Genomic DNA, 22,201 nt, shown 5'->3' on the forward strand with positions numbered 1-22,201 from the left:
TTTGTGCAGACACACTGATACTTAAAAGTGTACATAAAATCGTTATTTAATTCAGCTTCAATTTACAAAACCGCCTGTGAAATGAAGTCGCTCGACAATTTAGAGATGTTTAAGCAAACAAATGGGATAATATCTATTATATAGGTTTACAAATTTCGGAAACATTCCAACAATGTATATATCTGTCGGTTATGCTAAGGTGTAGACATTCCAGGTATGATTAACAAAGGTAGGCCCTGTTCCATGGCGTTCCACTTTTAACACTATGCTATCTCTAGCCCTTGATTTCATTCATACATCAAAGTGAAAATGGTATTTTACATCTTCATAATATATTTCACAATTTATTGTGGCAAAATGAAAATTGTCACATCACGACATGGGTTCGATAATAGAATGATGATATGGCACTTTTAACGACAACTAGAACAATTGTCTGTAAACGGCCTATTGGTTATATGCATTTGAATCCACAGGTGTCTGGAGGTTAATGGCATTATGACCGTATGAGCAAAACAAATATTAGAAAATATCCATTATCTACATTCTATTTAGTGTTTCAAGAAGACTCGATACCTATTGCTGGTCGTTTTTATTATTGTTTTGATAAGTCGTCGTATAAGATACACTCAAATCATATCAAGCATGCGACAGGTCAGATGTAGGTTTACAAACAGTTAAGTAAATTACTGTGCATGTGCTTTGTAAATAGGCGAAAAGAGACATCACTAATATTTACGCCCGTATGACGTCAATATTTTATCACCTTGAACACATAAAATACCTAGACGTAGCCGACCTTTATTGGGCTTTAACAATGATTCCTATAATTAAAAGGAACAGGACGATTTCGACACCTGTAATTATATTCTATTAGCTATTAGGGTGTACAAACGTTCGAGCGACCCCGCCCGACTGTGTGAGACCAAAGTAGTCGATAAGGGTAGTACCCGGCACCACAGACGACAACAGACTACACAACGCTATAAATCATCCGCTAAAAAGGTTGTGTCTGATGTATTTATCTCTCGAGATCCTCTCCCCGCCCTCTTCTGTGCCACACACACAATATCGTGTTGAACACCTGGGCCTGAACAACTGGTTCTTAAACGTGTAGTGATATACGACAAATCTTTCGACTACAATTAACCATTTATTTTTTTCAACACTGACATCATTGAAGACGCTGATTGATTACAATACATAATCCACCAGGATGAGGTTATTGTGATGCGTTGCCCTTGTTCTTCACATGACGATACTTCTAACACACACCAAAAACGTTACACTAAACATTATTAATTCACTCCCGTGTTATTCTAGCTTAGTATCACGGTCGACATCGAGTAATATACATCCTTGTAGTGATCACTGGACTTTGCTTGATAAGGACGAAGGACGTTAGATGGCACGGTTGGCTTGACAACAGGAACAGGAATGGCAGACAGATATGGTCAAGATTAGCATGATAGAAAATGGTGGCAAAGATAAAGGATTAAATCCGACGATGATGGCATAGATGAGGAGCGAGGATCAGGATGAGGAACAATGGGGTCGGCAATGATAGAGAGTGATGTTTAAGGATGAAGAGGTCGAAGGGGTAGATGGTGTTGATGCTGATGCACAATTAGGAAGACGAAGATCAAAAATGGATACATTTTGGGGGAGACGGATGAAGTTGAGGATGATGGAAAATGAGCAGGAGGATGGAAAATGGGAACGAGGATGGGGGAGGACATAGTTAAGGATGACGGTCGATGACGACCAAGAATGACGAAGATTAGATTGCAGAAGACGGATGAAGACGGTGTTGCTCTTAAGACCATTGGGTTCTGGAAATACAGTCGTTAAGTTGAGGATAACCCGACACGACGATAAAACAACTCGACACACCAGTTGGCCTAATAAATCGCTCTCAATCAGAAGGGCGTAGCTGACGTACCTTTATTATTTTCGAAAACTAGCTAGCATGCACACAAAAAGACTGCCATATTCCTCTATGGTTAAATGTATTCGGAAACTCTAACAAAATATCAAACGTGATTATGTAGCACGACATTGCCAAAAACATCCAGCAATATAATCTTGTGCTTTTATTGGCCATGTCATTCAACTAAACAGCGCGAAAAATTACATATGAACCATTTCGTTAGTTTTTTTTATTATATCTGACTTGATGTTTTTTATAGCCTATTAATATTAATGTATTTGATTTTATATTTCAGTACCTACGATAATATTTGTGCGAACTTAGAGACTTTTGAAAGAAGACAGCGTTGTCCAAAGCGGTTACGTAATTTCAATATTCAGTGTCATTGTCCATTCCAAGCCGGCGAGTTTACATTTAAAGACCTGGCACTAAATATTCCCAAAATAGGCGGATTTGCTGGAGCCTTTGTCAAAGTAAGAGTAAGCATATATTTTTACTTATTCATATATAATTATTGTAATATTTACAGGCTTTTATGTTTGATATGTATTCCATCTTGCTAAATGTCCATGCTGGATGCTTTATCATGTTATATTAAATGCAAAGCAAAAGAAACCAGAAATTGATATGATAGCAGTCACACAAAAATGAATGATGGCATATTTGTAACTTCTGTGTTAAGAATATATTAAGCGTCGTTTTATGCCTTACAAGTAATCAAAACTCTCATTTTCTTATTAGTGTATATTTAGATTTAAATCGATAAACACTTTCATCGATTTGTATCTATTCAATTGAATGAGACATGACATGCGTTACACATGTCATGATAGTATATTACCTTGCACTTCGGTGCAGAAAAGTCAGGTGTTGACTTTAAAACGAAGCCGACTCCTTTTCATAAGAAGACCTTATATTGTTTGTGTGATAACAAATCTTAAAAACAACATGATTTATCTATCGACTCCCATTGCGTGAACCTACCGAACCAGTTTTAAACTGGTTTGGAAAAGACCGTATCACTAGTCGTGGGCTATGAAATTAATCATTGCTAAATTGTCACTGATATTTAATATTTTCAACATGAAAAGCACTAAAACTTTGTATTCACATTTTTCGTAAACACTATTGTAATATTCATCAATATTCACTTCACAGTAAAGTTATCGACTTTTATGTACTGTCCCTTTGTCGCAAAATTGCCTTACACATTCATACCGCTTATTAAAGTATAGGATCCTTTGAGCAAGTGTCGTTTTCCTATTTCAAATACCATATATAGATGTTATTGAATGGTTTTCCTTTCAATATAACATATTTTACGACTAAGATACAATATCTATTTTTTTCAAGGGTTCAAATGAAATATATGCATTTGACTCATAGGCTTTGCTTGTATTGCTGTTGTTAAATGAGTATGTTATTCAAAACTACAATTTATATACTGAGGTGGCGAGTAAGATAATCACTCATTCTACCTTCGGATCGGAAAGGGAAAGCGACTGATTTCAATGCGGTGAATAGAAAACATCGCTCTGATAGGTCAAAAAACAAAAGTTTTATCATATTTCTTATATTTCACTAATAAAGTGAAATAAAAGGTAAAAAAACACAAGTTTTATCATATTCCTTATGCTTCATTAATAAAAGTGAAATAGAACCACTTATTTTCGATTTTTTTTATATACGTAGAAATTGACACTTAAAATGTTGATTTTTTAGGAATCAGAACAAAACTGTCTGACTTCTTTATTCATCATTGGAAGTAGAGCATCGTATCCGACGTAAACCCTCTTTTATGAATGATTACTCCGAAAAAGTATAATCTTATTTTACATACAATAAGTCAGGCAATACAACACATCGGACATTACAATCTAGGACCAGGATAACACGTGTTTAAATTAAGAGCTTCCTTCCGCCAATACGATCTAGACATTAAATACGCTACCCAAACTGTGTAAATATTTATAGATATTGTGAAAACCCAGCCAGTGGCTAGCTTCAATGTCAGTGTCAAAATGCCGCTTCACATAAACGCTTGTATATAAGTATTATACCAAATCTCGTACTGAATGACCCCAAAAACCCGGAAGTGCTCAAGGTCAAACGTGATTTTAATCCATTAAATTAGCAACGGGCGTTAGTATAATACTCGAGATAAGTATTATTTTAAGATTTAGAACACTTGTTCTGCTACATGTGGGGTTTGTGACAGGGATAAGAGAAATTCCTCTGAGATGTTTACAGTTTTCGTCATAGTCTATTGAGAAATTCAACATTTGAGAAATAGCGGGGGAGTTTGCTTTCATTCTTATCGATAACCGAGTTTATAATTAAACTTTGTATCAGGAATTTATCCCAATATATCACCACGGACGAAAATGCCTTCCTGATATACTTACTCGTGTTTTATTCTATGTAAATATAGTCTGCCCACCTGCCGTGTTTCTGACTTCCTCGTCAAGTTTCATTTAGCGGCCATTCTTTAATGTTTCTGCCACACATTACGAATAAAGTATTATAAAGTCTACATAGAATTTTTGAAAACAAATTAAGTAATCTCGTCTAACTGAATGTTGATGTTTATAGTATGGAAGCAATAGTGATGACCGATTTCACTGAACGAACAGAAACAACAAGAACATAACACCAAGAAAGAATACCGACATAATGGCCAAATCATAATCAAAACCCCAATGTATCAAACTACAATCTTTTAGACAAATGTTTATTTCTGATATCACGCGGACGGAAAAGCTTACCATCCAGAAACACGGAAAGAAGATATAGAGTGTTAGTATGGTCGTCATTACAATATGATGGGTGACATTTTATACAGGTTATTGCATTATGTCTTTCCTTGTGCAATCTAAAGTTCGAGCTTCCGGATATCTGTAACTACTTTTTTAGCTATGTTTTACCACTCGGAACTTCGCGAATGTGCCTCTCGCCATATAGCATCGGAAGTGATGACAAAATTTACATTTATAACTTAGGAATTTCTTTTCAAGGCATCGATAGATTTTCTGCAGTAAATCTGTCGTATATACAATGTTTATCTTAATGTTTGAAATAAATTACTTTCTTTTTAAATTTATTATTAGGACCCCGTATCGAAGTAATAGTAATATCTTTATCTGTCTGTCTGTTCGTCCATAAGTTTTACTACTGACTATATCTTTGGTACACACCGAGCTAAAAAGTCAAGATCATATTTTAAGTTCATCAGAATCAAAGGTCAAGGTCAGACTTTGCATATAATAAGCATTTTATTATGACATGATGAAGCAAAGTTGTTCAGAATTTAACAAGGAGTCTACTGACCAAAAATCAAAGTCATCGGGTCAGAGGTCAAATGTCAAGGTCCAATTTTGTAGCACTGATGAGCATTTTGTTGACTCTTTGAAGTAACGTTTGGTAGAATTTAACAATGAAGTCTACCGACGGAAGATCAAGATCATCTAGTCAAAGTCTAGGTCGACGTCAAATTTTGAATCTTTTCACTTACCTTTCGTTAGGATACGATGACGCAAAGTTGTTCATTGGTCAAGGTCGCTTAACATAAGGTGAAGCTCAAAGTGTGTATCATTTTACTAATGAACAATTTGTTATAACACTATAAAGCAGGGTTTGTTAAAATTAAACAAGCAATCAACTTACTAAAGGTTAAGGTCACCAGGTCAAATCCTAGGTCGAGGTGTAATTTTGTAGCTTGAAGCAATATTGGTTGATTTTAGCAAGGAGTCAACTGACTAAATGTCAAGGTCACTGGGTCAAATGTCAAGGTCATGTAAAATTTGCTGTAATTAAATTAATAAGAAAGTAACTGATTTAAAGTTAATATCACTGGGTTAATGGCATGGCAAATTTAGTATCTTTTTAGTGTTGAACATTTTGTAATGACATCATGAAGCAAAACTGGTCTGAATTAAAGGATAAGTCAACTAACGAAAGATCAAGGTCACAGGATTATTGTTTGTTCGTTGTGTTTATCGCCCCTGAACAACTAGAGTTATGTTGAGTCAAGGACTCATTGTAGTAGATAGTTGCTACCTCACTGTACAACATAGGGGAGGCCTGTCGCATGCCATCCGAGGCAATTACTATTAAGTGTCTTTCTGAAGTGTCAGTTTCTTAGCTTTTCGAGAAATAAAAACTGCCACGGGTAGGGAGCATTGAACCACTCACCTGGGATCTTCACTTGAGTTTATGTGGCCAACACTCTTACAAACTGATATGAGCTATGAAAGCCCCTCATTAGATTAGAAGTCAAAGTAATTTGGGCCCAAAGTTCAAAGACAAAGTACATCTCTGCACATAGACATGGCTCGTGGTTGGGGAGGTTTTGAAATTAAACAAATCAAAATAAACAAATGAAGATTGCACCAGTATTTACATTTATGTTAGTATAACAAATATGAAGATGGAAGGAAACAAGAGTCACATCATAGTAAATGTGAAAAGTATCTTTCGTTTTCTTGCAATTATTTTTAAAGTCCAAATGTCAAACATCAACTTTACCTATATGGGGAAATGTCTTTTTTATTATTATGGGGGATATACTGCAACAGTACGGGGCCGTCGCTGACCTTTCAGTGTTCTTGTTTAGATTCATAAACTGCATCGACTATGTTTTCCTCCATCCTATTTGGGAGTTGTTTTTTTTTTTTCTTTTTCTGGCGAACAATATTCATTACATATTCATACACGTACATTTATTGTATCACTATCCGTCGTTAAGTAAAGCACATCCAAAATGTTCTGATTAATAGTTTCCTCGATAAAACAGTAGACCCTTAACCATTCAGAACATGGTGTCTTATTTCACTTTCTACTTTTATTTTCCTAGTTAAAGCGACTTTATTCAGAAGTTGGTGTATTGTTCTGAATTGAGCATCCAGAACAAGGCCGATGTGCGAACAATTAATGTCAAACGCTGAGATAAATCTTACGATATTTAACCAGCTACAGCGAACTAGTCGATTCTTTGTTATTCATTTTATTTTCTTATTTTTCTTATTTTTTATTTATTCATTTATCTATTATTTATATTAAAAGTGGACGGACTGTCACTGAACTTCTTTCTTAGGCTACCCCTAAAACAAATAACAATAGGTGGTAAAAGAACAATATAACGTCACACTATGTATAGCTTTACGTACTAGCACGCGCGGTAGGTACACATTGTTTGTATTTGGGACGGCTTAATCTGGAGACTGTGTGATTTGTGTATAGTTTAGAGGTAAAGGTAATTGGTTTACAAAATGGTTAAAACACACACAATATCGATATAGCTCGGCGCGTGGCAAGGAATTTCTTTCTACAATCCTATTGTTGTTGACTGCGACATGCCGACCTAAAGGGAGGGTGAGAGGGGGACCTGAAGGCCGTGACAGCGTTTAATTGGACCACCTAGGCGTTATTTTCATCTTGCTGCCAGTTCTAGTCTCTGATATTTATTTTCATAGTTTATTGCCACTCCGAGACTAAAGCTTAAAAATAACAACAACTTTCTTTAAGCCTCAGTAATTGTTTTCTTGTGAACCTATTGGTAGTATTTCGTGAAGGTTGAAAGTGGCTAAAAATCCCATTTTCCACCTTGTTTGTTATATAAACATCCTATATAACTTGCTCATTGGTTACAAGGCAAAACATGACACAAACCAGCCCAACCTTCATCTATGTTACTCCTTTACCGCATATTGATCGTTCCGGTTTACACATTCCTTCTCTTCAGATCAGCTTACTATGTCGTGGGCACTTCATTCATGTTAACGTGTAATAGTATTCCTTAGAAAACAGACTTTTCTTCCTTATCAAAACATATTAAGGAAAATCAGTGTTCGACAAAGGAAACTGGCGGGAACATTGTGGCTGCATTGAAATAGTTACAATGTATCGCTGCAAGACCAAAGATGTAACATGTAAGCGCATAATTAATTAAATTTTAATCACAATCTCCGCTAGAGATCGAGCCAAGGACCTTTTGGTTAACTAGTCTTACACTCAACCGGTCGAGCCAAAGAGAAGTCTCTCTAGCCGAGCGGTATATACCAGCTTATATAAGTATTGTACCTTTTGCAACGTATTTATGTGTAATAATTTTACTTCAACAAGTTATTGTTGATATGTATTATCATTTTATGTTACATGTTGTCGTTCCTATTGAGTATCATATTCTAACCAAACGTTATCAGACTTCAGACTAGAAAAAGGAAAGAGACACACTATCTTCATCTCACAAAACTGGCTTGATCTCGGCTCTTAATTTTATAATCCGATTTTCCACAAAAGAAACGCAAGCCATCCCAGCTAAAACATAGCGTTTAATCGTTACACACAGTTGACCATTATTTTGGGTAGCATCCCCTCTCTCGGTACTCTATGTTTTTGACGAAGAGTTATAAATCTCTTGGAGTTTTCTGACCATGGAGAAATATTCAGTAGAGGCTACTTTTCAACAAAACGGCGCCAATACTGGGAATCGAGACCAATATTTTTTATGATTAATATACTGTAGAGAACTTGAGGTACGGACAAAAGCCCCCCCCCCCCCCGGACATTAGCCCCCCCCCCCCCCCCCCCCCCCCCCCCCCCCCCCCCCCCCCCCCCCCCCCCCCCCCGGACATTAGCCCCTAGGACAAAAGCCCCTAGGACAAAAGCCCCTTCACACTAATCAAAAAGTGGGCAAAAGCCCCTTCATAAAAAAATATATATATATATTTTTTATTATATTGATCTAAAAAAAAATTTCAATATATATTTTTAGCAATATAACATTAAGTTCAATCAAGTGCTACATATATGTATAAGTGACTTCAGTCACCAGTGGCTTCTGCAATGTAAACAACCGGTTCCAACAACAACTACTTGAGCTAGCTGTTACATAAACAATAAGCTGTTTCACAGGTGTTTGGTAGGTTTTTCATTGATATTGTATTTTCCTGGAAAGAAATATATCATTAATGGCTTCATTGTTTCTTTGATTTTAATTATTCCTAAAATTAAACTTATTACAACACAGAGCAACATGTTTGTTAGGTACTTATTATATTATAATTTGAGACACTGCAAATAGGGATTAAAATTTAATGTTTATTGCTTTTGTAGACATTTCTTTGATTATCAATATTTGCAGTATATTAGGAAGTCAGAAATTATGTGTAATCAGTAACAATATGTTCATCATGGAGAACTTTCCTGAAATATTTAGCTTACTTAATAATATAAAGTTTGAAAAAATCAATTATGATGTTTAACGACAGACATATAATGCTACACTGACATTCAACCAAGGATTCAACCAAGGACCTTCATTTTCCACACAATTATTCTCCAAATTTCAGAGATAAAAACAACAATAGATATATATATAGTTTCTGTTTTTCAAAAGTACAGATTTATATAAAATAAACCAGCTAAGTTTATAACGAAGGGGCTTTTGTCCAGGGGGGCTAATGTCCGGGGGGGCTTTCGTCCGGAGGGGCTTTTGTCCTAGGGGCTAATGTCCGGGGGGGGGGGGGGGGGGGGGGGCTTTTGTCCTATTGTTCTATTACAAGAAGATCAGATGACCTTTTAGCAAAGAGTGGGAAAATGTCATTCACAAATCTAAAGTTTTCACCAGTTGTGATATTATGATTATATTGTACAATGCAATTCAACATTTGGAGCATTATTCGCGAAAGTTAGATATCTTCTTATAACCAGATTGCGAAATAATTTCGAATTTTTGAATGGAAATCGCGATATTTTACCAGTAAAAATGATCAGCTAGACTGTACATATATCATTATACTCTATAATTTACACTAAATAGTTCCTTATCAACTGTCTTATCAATCGAAAATGCATAATATATATGTATTTATATAATATACATCACTTTCTCTTACGCATTTACAGTTTTATAACTATGTTCTTCACAAGTTTTGACTAAGGAAGAAAGTTGATAAGCGCAGGAAATTTCAGATACTTTCCGAACGATTCGTCTGATTCAGATGGAATGCGAAGTGCACATGTCCTCGCGTGTCATACCCTAATCTGTATACAGGACATAAAACAGGTATTGGAAGTGTGCTTTCTTAACCCTGTGCTACCTAATATGTTTTTGTCTTTAGTACATATACGTATCTTATCGGTGGTATAAATGCGAATTATCTCCACTTTCTGACACAATCAAGATGAGTATTTAGATACAGCGAGCGATAACATATAGGCAGTGTGTCTGCCAGTGTACTGTAAGGGTGTATCAGTAGGGCGCCTTAGAACATCCAACAACGCGTTAAATAGAAACAATGTATTATAGACCGTAGATCGAAAAACAATGTATTACGGAGTGTCAGGGAAAGAATTTATTATTGACTGTAGATCGCGAAACAATGTTTTATAGACCGTAGATCGAGACTCAATGTATTATAGAGTGTCAGGGAAACAATGTATTATAGACCGTAGATCGAGAAACAATGTATTATAGACCGTAGATCGAGAAACAATGTATTATAGACCGTAGATCAAGAAACAATGTATTATAGACCGTAGTTCGAGACTCAATGTATTATCGAGTGTTAGGGAAAGAATGTATTATTGACCGTAGATCGAGACTCAATGTATTATCAAGTGTCAGGGTATCAATGTATTATGGACCGTAGATCGAGACTCAATGTATTATAGACCGTAGATCGAGACTCAATGTATTATCGAGTGTTAGGGAAAGAATGTATTTATAGACCGTAGATCGAGAAACAATGTATTATAGACCGTAGTTCGAGACTCAATGTATTATCGAGTGTTAGGGAAACAATGTATTATTGACCGTAGTTCGAGAATCAATGTATTATCGAGTGTTAGGGAAACAATGTATTTATAGACCGTACTGAAACAATGTACTTTGGAGTGTCATAGAAACAATGTATTAATAGACCGTATTGAAACGATGTATTTTGGGTTCAAAGAAACCATATAACATGGGGATAGTGAAACAATCGACTGTGGGGTCAGAACCATATGTTAGACTGTAGTAAGACAATATACTATTGGACCAGTGAAACTTTGGCCAGCAGAACAACATCTTATAAGGAAATATTACACATTTTTATATGGCGAAAGTGTTATAATGTATGTTCCAATTCAGATGCTCAATTCGAGGGGAAATTATAGAACATCTGCATTTAATCTACCAGATTGAAAAAGCGACGGTACACTGCTAAGTGCCACTAATCGTTTTTCCGCGCAATAGTCACAAAATAATTCAAGTACACAAAAATCAGGAGAGTGTAGATCAGGTTTTTATATATATTGTTCAATCACATCACCTTGAAATGCTGACATGAATGGCAGTGCCATGTACATAAAACTTTTCCACATACGACTTTTTCTCGCTATCACTGAGTGACACGAGACCAAGGCGACAATTGTACACAAGAAACTGGCACCTGTCACTAGCCCCTAATTACACAGGGAGTGGGAGGTCGAATACAAACCTTCAACACTTTACAAAAATGTTTATCTATCTAGTACCAACTATAGAAAGAGTGACATGTTACTACAACAGGTTGTATTCTAAAATCATTAAAATTCTGATATAAAACAATAAAACAAATAACAAATTAAGGTATAAGGGTAAGTATTAAATTTAATGTTCATCTCCCTGATTTACATTCTGTTTGGCTAATTTACTAGTTTTTAAAACTTCTATTGTGATTCACTCAGACAGTTATCTGATAAACAGACGGCACGTGGTAGTCAAATCACGCACTTAGCGAGATCTATCCGACAAGGAAATGTTGGCAATACACTGAAGTAGATCTAGATACCATACCGCTGATAACATTTGTGGAATATCATTTCATCGAAATTTGAATTGTATAAACCATCATTTCGACTGTAATTCGAATGTATCGCTTACCTATGACTACTTCCAATACACCAAAGACTAATTTCCAATTATGGCGGGCCCTGAGTATAACACCCATTGTCGTTACATTAATATACTGGACTCTCTAATTGTATAATACCAATGACCATTACATTAATATACCGGACTCCCATGTATAACACCAATGACCATTACATCAATATACCGGACTACCATGTATAATACCAATGGTCATCACATTAATATACCGGACTCCCATGTATAACACCAATGGTCATCACAACTGTATACTGGACCCCCGTGAATTGCACCAAAGACAATGCCATAATTGTGCCAGAGCCCCATGTATAGCAATGTCCCTGGTCCCTGTATATACATGTTACAACAAAGACAACAACATCAGTATGTCCGATCCTTGTATATAACAACAAAGAAAATAGAATAGTTTTGCCGGACCCTAAGTATAACAACAAGGCGATCACATCAGTATACCGAGCCCCTGTGTATGACAACAAGCAATCACATCAGTATGCCGAGCCCCTGTGTATAACAACACCAGCTGTGCCGTTCCTATCTGTCATTTTTGTCCACAGCCCTGGTGGTCACTCGTCAGCAGACCTTTTGACGAGTCGCCGATGTTTTTATCTCCACATATTATTTTATGACATAAGAAGGCGTGAGCTAAGTACACATTGATTGAGTGGGTTGTCGAACATGGCATTTCTACAACGCGTGGGGTCTTTATTCTAACACGTACATGTCAGCGGCACAGAGTTTGTCACTAATACACAAACGTCTAGCCATATCATAGCCTGACGAAAAGTCGAAATGGAATTAAAATTAGGTAAGGCTCATTACGGTTTCCAGACTACAATGGACCAGGAAACCCAACAATGTCAAATTAACTTACCATATACTGTAAAAGCTGCTGTTGTCCAGCGGTTTCGAGACTAAAATCAACAAAAATAAATAAATTGCAGGTCAAAATAATTGCTAAAAACTAAAATTTAAAAAGTACACAATTTGTGAAATATACATATTGTTTGCCTAAAGCTTTTGACAACGCATTGTAATGAGGCGTTTCATTTGTCTTGCTCGGAATATCTCACCCAACATGTAAAAGCTGGTAACCGCATATACCCAATCTGACTAATTTTGCCAACCTATTCCTACCTTACTTGGTGTATTATAAATGGAACCCTTTTTACCTATCCATTTGTCTTAATATAGCGTTTCTAAATCAATCATCTTCGGCAATATTGACATTGTAAATCGACATTCTTTCTATTATTTCTATATAGTTTAATTTTGCTTGTAACAATAATTTTCGTTGGCTTAAAAATTAATGTCGTAAAAAAATTGACGTCACCGTTTGTAACGTCGCGTTTGATTGGCTGATACAGCAGCGTGAAAATTCCTAAGAGAAAATAGTCCTTCAATAGAAGTGGAATTACAGAGGGATCGTGAATAGTAAAATAGACAATAAGGATTAACTTGCAAGTTTATCCTTAATTGCCATAACATAAACTTGTAACTGAATAAAATATTGAATAATCTGAAAATGACAATTTTCTACAACGGTATCTAAACTAATGTTTGGTTCTTACTGTGTTCGTCTGTATTAATGATAATATTTTTCGTCTGTATAAATGGTAATATTGTTCGTCTGTATAAATGGTAATATTGTTCGTCTATATAAATGGTAATATTGTTCGTCTGTATAAATGGTAATATTGTTCGTCTGTATAAATGGTAATATTGTTCGTCTGTATAAATGGTAATATTTGCGGTGGATTTAATTTTGCTATACTCTCAGTCATAAAAGATAGCGCGAAAACCCATACTCGGCGAAGATTGATACAGTGAATTATCAATACATATTGCAGTATATAAATACATATATAAAAATCGTCGCCTGAATACAGAAGAATGCTCACAAAGTGCTGGTACACGAAATTTAATACTCACAAACTAACTCCGACTGGTAAAACCGAAAAAAGCAACCATACAGTATTCTATAATACAAAGTTATACTACAGCAATGTTGCCGGATTCTCCACATTTCCATTAATGACATTTCACAATATGCCCTTTCGGTTCATCGCGTTATCTAACCTATCGTTGCTATCACTTTATAGAGTTGTGTATATATAGTACTAATCGTAGACAGTGTAAAATAGTTCCCGATAGGCCGCACACTCGCCGAACCATGTAATTGTTACGTGCTCTTCACTCATCCGCAGTTGTCACCTTCCTCTGACAAGAAAAATCCATTTTACAGATATCGCGAAGCACGTTAAAAAGTGAAAAAAATCTTAAAATAAATCCTCGTTCTACCATATGCCCCTTACTATGGCAGCAAGGTTGTGTGCTTTCAGTATTCCTTTTTAAGCAGATGACTATTGCACGTGGGCACCTTGGCATTGCCAACAGCTGCCATTCTATATGACAATCGTTTGAGCAAGCTGGCACCTGCCATTCAGCTCGACGTCTACATAGACTGACACGAATCCATACTTGTAGTTCTACATACATACTTTGCAAACTTCGACATCGTCATATGACTGTTCCCGGGTAACCATTCCATATTCGTTATGGATGTACATGCGCTTACTTCGAATTCATGCATGATCAATTCATTTAATGCAGTTCCTTAAACGTTTTTTCTCTTTCTCTCTTGTTTGGAGAGGGAGGGATGGGGTGTCCTCTTCCAGAATTCGTCAAAATTTATAAAAGCTATCGATAGCTACGCCAGGCTTATTTTCATATGCTGTGCATACAATACAACCTGTTCTACCTAAAGGAACTGTAAACAGGCTGCACCGTGTGTCCGCCATTCTGTCGCTGGGTAAATTTGTCCGTTTGCTTGTTTGGGTTTTTCTTTTTCTTTTTTTTGTCATCCTAATACGATATACCAAAGTTTCGCAGAGGTTGGGGGCTACGAACGCTTACGATACAGGACAGATTCCTAGATGTAAAGAAATGTTACTACTGTATATGTAGATACACAAGACATATTCCTATAAGCGCATTTCCATCTTAATCATATCAACTACATCGAGCTGGTTAATGGTAATGATTACACCTTGATATATTGCTGTTGTACGACAACAGATATTTATTAAAGTATGACACAAAATAATGTTTACTTCCTATCCAGACATTTCAGATTTCCGATCGCTTCCTGTATATTAAGACAAACGATTGTTCTCCTTATTGATCTCAAACGTAAAACTACACGTTGTTTAATCACTAGCAATTTACAATTTACTCTTTCGTAGTATCGATGTAGGTCTGGCTGGTTAAATACTGTCAGTTCAACACTATGTAGGTCTGGCTGGTTAAATACTGTCAGTTCAACACGATGTAGGTCTAGCTGGTTAAATACTGTCAGTTCAACACGATGTAGGTCTAGCTGGTTAAATACTGTCAGTTCAACACGATGTAGGTCTGGCTCGTTAAATACTGTCAGTTCAACACGATGTAGGTCTAGCTGGTTAAATACTGTCAGTTCAACACGATGTAGGCCTGACTGGTTAAATGTTGTCAGTTCAACACGATGTAGGTCTAGCTGGTTAAATACTGTCAGTTCAACACGATGTAGGTCTAGCTGGTTAAATACTGTCAGTTCAACACGATGTAGGTCTAGCTGGTTAAATACTGTCAGTTCAACACGATGTAGGTCTAGCTGGTTAAATACTGTCAGCTCAACACGATGTAGGTCTGGCTCGTTAAATACTGTCAGTTCAACACGATGTAGGTCTAGCTGGTTAAATACTGTCAGTTCAACACGATGTAGGTCTAGCTGGGTAAATACTGTCAGTTCAACACGATGTAGGCCTGACTGGTTAAATGTTGTCAGCTCAACACGATGTAGGCCTGACTGGTTAAATGTTGTCAACTCAACACGATGTAGGTCTAGTTGGTTAAATGTTGTCAGTTCAACACGATGTGCAGTAGGTCTGGCTGGTTAAATGCTGTCAGTTCAGTATCGGGCTTCAATTAAATTTATTTACTATATTTAAATAGCAGTTCCATATTCATAATTACATATACCTAGTTAAATCAATCTAACATTAAAAATGTAATCAAGCTGTTTTGGTCAAATTTCAAAATGTTGAATATATGGTTAAGTAAATAATGATAATATCCAATATATATTAATCTAATTAGCGAAGTTTTTCTCCTTAAAAATATCATTATCATAAATGTTTAAATCATAGTAGTAACATTATTGATAAGTTTGAATTTTGTTAATCGATCGTGTCAGGGAATAGAATTTACTTATGTCAAATCAGTTATCTGCAGAATATCTCAACCATTTATTCGGTTCGTGGCTTTGGAATTGTTAGTTCTGCTTAGCATACTCAGGTCTCCCTCAACCGAACATAGTCAAGCAGATACAACACATGTCGCTGAATGCATAGTTTTCGATTAATTATATCAAAATGTTGACTTGTTGCCATATTGTGTACATCCAAGGTCATATCATACCAAGGAAATGCACACGTGCTTTTGTGGGGATGGAACACGCGCACTTTTATCCGCGGTAGTAATATATAAGATTGCCCTGCCAACAGTATGTACTTTAACGCATAACTTGAGAATACTAACTACATATTTCCTTCACAAATTAATTCAAAGGCAAACGGTGCCAGCGTGTGGTGGTCAGACGATTTGTACGAGCGGACCTCGTTTTGAAAACTACTTCCGGCCTTTCATTACGAGAGCACACACAACTATACAGGCATTGCTGAAATACTGGAACGTGTCAGCTGGCCTCGACCCAATATCGGGGGTTTTAATTAACGGCGGAATGAACGGGAACGGACCAAATGTTCCTCTTGTACACAAAACAACTATTCACCATTGTACATTGTACATTTTCCGTAATTTTGAACTTTCCGTTGAAACGGTATCGATATCTTCCGTTTACGTCTTAGTAGGATGTCTTTAAATGAAGACCTTTTGAACATTAAACCGATTTGGTTGATTTTGTTATAGATATGGCCATTTTTGTCCTTCATCAACTTATTCGTTTTACTTTAAAATCAGCATGAAAGGTGTATTTATAGATCTTCCTTTCGTGAAGTCAAAAGAGAAAAAATCATTGTGAGGGGATATTAAAGAAAGTGGCTGAACTCTGTATGCGGGTTATATACAAAATGGGTATCCTATACGTATAGCAAATGCCCTATGTTTGAAAAGTTTATTACGATATCAAATACTGTTATAAGTATATTCATCTTGAAATTTAAAGAATTGAAGACCTCGAAATGCTTTATCCGTACGCTAGGTGGAAAATGAACTAATGAACATAATTCTCAGGTTTTACAACACTTAAAATATGCATTTTTTTAATTATTATTTTGTTTAATCATCATTCATTTGTATAATCTTTTGAAATATGACAACGAAAGTGGAAAAAAGTCTAAAAGTCTGTTCTTGAGGCAAGGTCAATAGGGATAATTGACTAATTAAGGATAATTTAGGAGCCTCAATAATTTTCTCATGTTTGACCCAACCAGCTATCAAGCATGTATCAACATTTGAGACATAACTATTGAAAACGGACAAAATAGAGCAATTCCACTTTTAATGATGACTTAACATTCAAGTGCTCTTGAGATTGTGGATACCGTTGCATATTGAGCATTATATTTACATGTGTATTTCATAAATGTTTTATTATTCTATTTAAAGATATTTGAAAAACGTGATATTTTAATTAATTATTAATAATCTTTACAGGGTGACTATGAAGTAGTGTTCAAAGTTTTGGATGAAAACACTGAAGAACTTGGCTGCCTAAATCTTCGGTTTACCATCAAGCGCCGACATAAAGGGTGGCTCTTCAAGATCTAGCAGGACATGACAAGTCTAATGCAATAGTGAAACTCATTCAGTACCTGCATTATTCTCATTTTTGCATTTCTTTATTATCATCAGCACCAGCTGTAATATCATCGCGACCGGATATGACGCAACCTTATGATATTTCCGGTATATAATATGATGATTAATGTTCAACTGTAGTGAACGTGTGGGCAATATTCCAGAAAGTTTGGAATGAAAAGCCTGCTTTTACTTGGATTCAGAAATATTCATTCGTGTATTGTAAAACGAAATATATTGCTAATTGGTTACTACAGGCAACCAACGATTCATTTCCAGACAAGCAGTGGGAAAAGATCGCATGAAGATCCTGGAGCCCAATAGACAGTTACTTCAATAAAAAGTTATTTTCATTACAGTGTAAGTCCCCTACCTCCGAGACCGTTCCAAGCGGTATGATGAATGGAAGTGACATATCTGTTCAAAATGGCAATATACTGTTCTGTGTGACTGCACATGCTAAATAACAAATGCATCTGATTGGACAGAACCTACGGGATCCGATTGATTCTTCACAGGAAGTGTACCGAGTGGTATTGATAAAAATCTTCGTGATTTGATTGGCTCTTAGTAACTTGAGGAAGAAATGGCAATATACATTACCGGATTGACTGTCCGTATGTTTTGATGACGTCACAACCTCATTCCTAAGTTGGTATTCGTCTAGTATTTATTATTTGTAGTTCGTGTGTAAACACTATACCATACTTAGACAATAATTCTAATTATAGTGAAATCCAGTGATACGAAGTGTATATAAAATGTAATATGCTGTAATTGTAGCAATACTGAATACTACATTTGTCTGCTTTTGTAAAGTTCGTTAACAAAATATTTCGGAGATGCATGCATGTTATGACAATGAACTTTACAAGTGAATACGTGCATTTAGTTATTTGCGTTGCAATGATTGCTATGCTTCGACGTATACAGCAATGTCATATGCGGAGTTCCTCCTCTATAGACAATAAATCGATTGATGTAAATATCATTTCAAGAAAAAGTTCAGAAATATGACTGGCAATATCAAGCGAAAATTTCATTTGACATTAAATGAAGTTTAAAATAAGAGGAAATCAAATTGAAAATGATCTTCGTGAAAAACGTTTTGACAACAGGAAACTTTATACCTGTCCAGATCCACCGTTTTCGTTTTAAGTGTCATTTTTCATCATAAACTATTTTTAATATTTTCAATCAACAGTACTAATCCTAAGGTACGTATTGTTGTATCTAGCTGTAACATGAACCATTTGAAGAGTTGTACAGGGAAAATCAATTTAAGATATATAATCATTCTAATCTTCTAATTATATCATCAAACGGGGCATGTTTTAAAGGTACATTAGTAAAGGGAGTTAACACCAGATCAGCATACGTGTTATAAGGTATCATACACCTTTAACTCTAATGTAAAGATAGAAAACGATGTTACAGTGCGCTTTACTATAGCTGGTGCTCCAATCATAAATTGATTATTTTGCTTGTCAAAAATGTTTTACTATCATGGTTAATATAAACGATTATCCTAATAGCACAGAGGATAAGGAACTGCTGTATCCTACTGAGACAGCTGAGGAGAAATTCCGTTCGGCTCATTCTTTTTTAGCATTGCTATCAAGATAGGGGATCTGGGTTCGATCTCTAGCGGATGCATTGAAATAATTAATGACCTCTGTTACATGGCGCCCATCCTGGTACAAAACTCAGTGAAACAAACTTTTACATAAAATTTGAACTAAAATGATAGTTTGATTAAATATTGGACAGCTTGAAAATTAAATTCGTTAAAATAAGTTTCATGAACATTGAAATATCCAGTAGAATATGACTTCTCCATTTCGAGAGTTATATTCCAGTTTTCTGAAAGTGTCGAACGAACATTGAGTTACGATTAATTGGTGGTCGAGTTAAATGGTTTAACGAACTAAAGTCGAAACGGAGCATAGCAGTTTATTATTGTTTATTTAGCTTTAATTTTCACATTAAACTGTTTTGAAGTGATCAACTATTTAGCCATTTTGAGGTAAAACAAACATAGCACTTACAGAACTGTTCTAGTTTTGTCCATGACGACATAATATTTATGTACATCATAAGTGAAATGGTCCAGGTAGTTAATTGTATTACCGTGAGGTGTTTGTCCGGGTTGGCTGTATTTCCATTCTGTGGAATGTGTCCGAGTTCGTTATATTACCATACTCTGGTAGTGCTAGAGCTCCTTGTGCACAACCCTTCTGTAAAGTATGTCCGATTTTGTTGTACTGCAATACCGTAGGTCCAGTATATGTCCAAGTCTGTAGTATTACCATATTGTTATAAGCAAGTCTGAGTGTTGGTCCGAGATTGCTGTACTAATGTGTTGAAGTATGTTTGTATGATTTTGTTGCACTCCCATATTGTGGTATGTATAATGTGCCCGAGTTTGTGGTACTACATTTTGTTTGTCCGAGTTCGTTTTACTACTATATAGTAGTACTATATATATATGTGTCCGAGTTTGTTGTACAACTATATTTTAGTATGTCCGAGTTTGTTGTACTACTATATTGTAGTATGTCCGAGTTTGTTGTACTACTATATTGTAATATGCCCGAGTTTGTTGTACTACTATATTGTAGTATGTCCGAGTTTGTTGAACAACTATATTGTAGTATGTCCGAGTTTGTTGTACTACTAAATAGTAGTATGTCCGAGTTTGTTGTACTACTATATTGTAGTATGTCAGAGTTTGTTGTACTACTTTAGTGTAGTAGGTATGTCCGAGTTTGTTGTACTTTCATACTGTAATATAAATCTGCTGTTTCACTACATGTAGTATAAATTGACCATAGAAACTATTGTTTTTGTGATACTGTTACTGTATATTGTAGAATATATGAATATGTTTATTTGAACATTAAAATCTAAAACATAGAAAAAAGGTCGTGTAATGTTGTTTTTTCTGGTTTAATAGTTAAAAGTCCAAATGGGCCTGCATCGATCAACTTATATTCAAGTAAATCAAAAGAAATTACTTGAGTTTTTTTAACGAAAGTTGACTTTATAACCCCAAATATGGGTCAATGTCATTTCTTTAGCAAACTTTTTCAAGCATCATCCCAGCACGAACCCGTCATTTAATCATTCATCAGCATAAACGTCCAAATTGCCGACACTGGCATGGATGTAGTGCCCTTGTAATTGATTGGTCACGAGTTTCGGCGGAGAACCAATGAAGTGGCTAACGACGACTCTACGATTTTATAATGTTAGTTCACAGAGAGCGGACCCTAATAGTATAGTATTACCTGGCTCCTCAGACAAGGTGATCTTCCACAACCTATAGTCTTACATCATTAAGAACATACAAATGTATTATTGAATAAGTGAACTCTGATCATGTGATAGCCCGACTTTCCTCTGGCCCTGACACCGGGACCGTTAAAGACGGACCTGGTGATTTTATATTGTTTTCAAACGAGGCTTGACACGACTTCCAAGGCCTGGATTAACATTTGCAGGTCCGAAATATTACATTTAAAACTGACGAACCGGTTTGGCCTCATGTCTGGTGTAAGCAGATATGGTGTCGGGGCCAGAGGTAACCCGGGCTAATCATGTGAGTGTATGAAAAATACAAAATGTACCAAATTTATCTTACATTTGTATTTCACAATTGCACTTTAGTTACTGTTTTGGAAAGATATTCATGAAAAACACCATTTATAGTGGGAACAAATAAACTTTTCAGAAAATAAAGTATACGTATTAATACTTACCATTCGGTCAACTTAGGAAACGGACGAAAGCTCCTTCTTCAAAGTCACAAAACTCCTGAAAATGATATGAGCTTCATCTGTTACAATCCAGGAATGCACACTTACTTTTAGAAAATTAGAATTGTCTTACTATTTCACAAACCATTCCAGTAAACTGTGTTGGTATCGTATCCAAAATAGTAGTTGAGGTGACTATGCTTTGGCAATACACACTGAAGGAATTACCTGTAACACGTGCGCTCGTGCATTGTTGGCCATAGCCACCTATACTGTGGCTATTGACAGGTATAGAACTGCCTTACAGCACAAACATTACACGTGTAACAGGTGGATGCCACAAAGCATAGTCACCATCACTAATATTTTGGATAAGATAGCACCACACTTTACAGGAACATTTTGTGAAATAGGTTGATATTTGCTGTCGTGGTTGCGTCCTTTGACGAGACACTTTATTGCTCTGGATGGCATGCGACCTGCCTCCTGTACTACTACAAGGAAACCCCGCCTCAAAATGACCCTGGCTGTTTCACGGGGCGATAAACCAAGCAATCAAAGGAACAAACCTCTTTACTTGTTGTCAAGTATTTTTTATTGTATTAGAATTTTAACTTTGCAATTTCGTGACGATTATTAATTTGTAAGTGACAATGGCAAATTCTTAAAAAATATATTACCTCGATGAAATTTCAGAGTCAAGTAAGGGACCTATTTTCCTAGATTTCGAAAAATGCATAA

The 22,201-nt window shown here is 35.9% G+C and overlaps 1 protein-coding gene across 2 annotated transcripts in view; it reads left to right on the forward strand.

Moving 5' to 3' along the window:
• Positions 1-20,618, forward strand: part of LOC117329696 (ganglioside GM2 activator-like) — a 36,195-nt gene extending 15,577 nt beyond the window's left edge. The window contains exons 3-4 of one of the 2 annotated variants that reach the window (XM_033887772.1): positions 2,226-2,409; positions 17,559-20,618. In XM_033887772.1, coding sequence (XP_033743663.1) covers positions 2,226-2,409; positions 17,559-17,672 — 298 coding nt within the window. In that variant the 3' untranslated portion in view covers positions 17,673-20,618. The remainder of the gene's footprint in view (positions 1-2,225; positions 2,410-17,558) is intronic. The other variant, XM_033887774.1, reaches the window with a different exon arrangement.
• The last annotated feature ends 1,583 nt before the right edge of the window (positions 20,619-22,201 follow it).

Source organism: Pecten maximus, chromosome 6 (genome assembly GCF_902652985.1).
Source record: "Pecten maximus chromosome 6, xPecMax1.1, whole genome shotgun sequence".
In the NCBI taxonomy this organism is placed as follows: domain Eukaryota; kingdom Metazoa; phylum Mollusca; class Bivalvia; order Pectinida; family Pectinidae; genus Pecten; species Pecten maximus.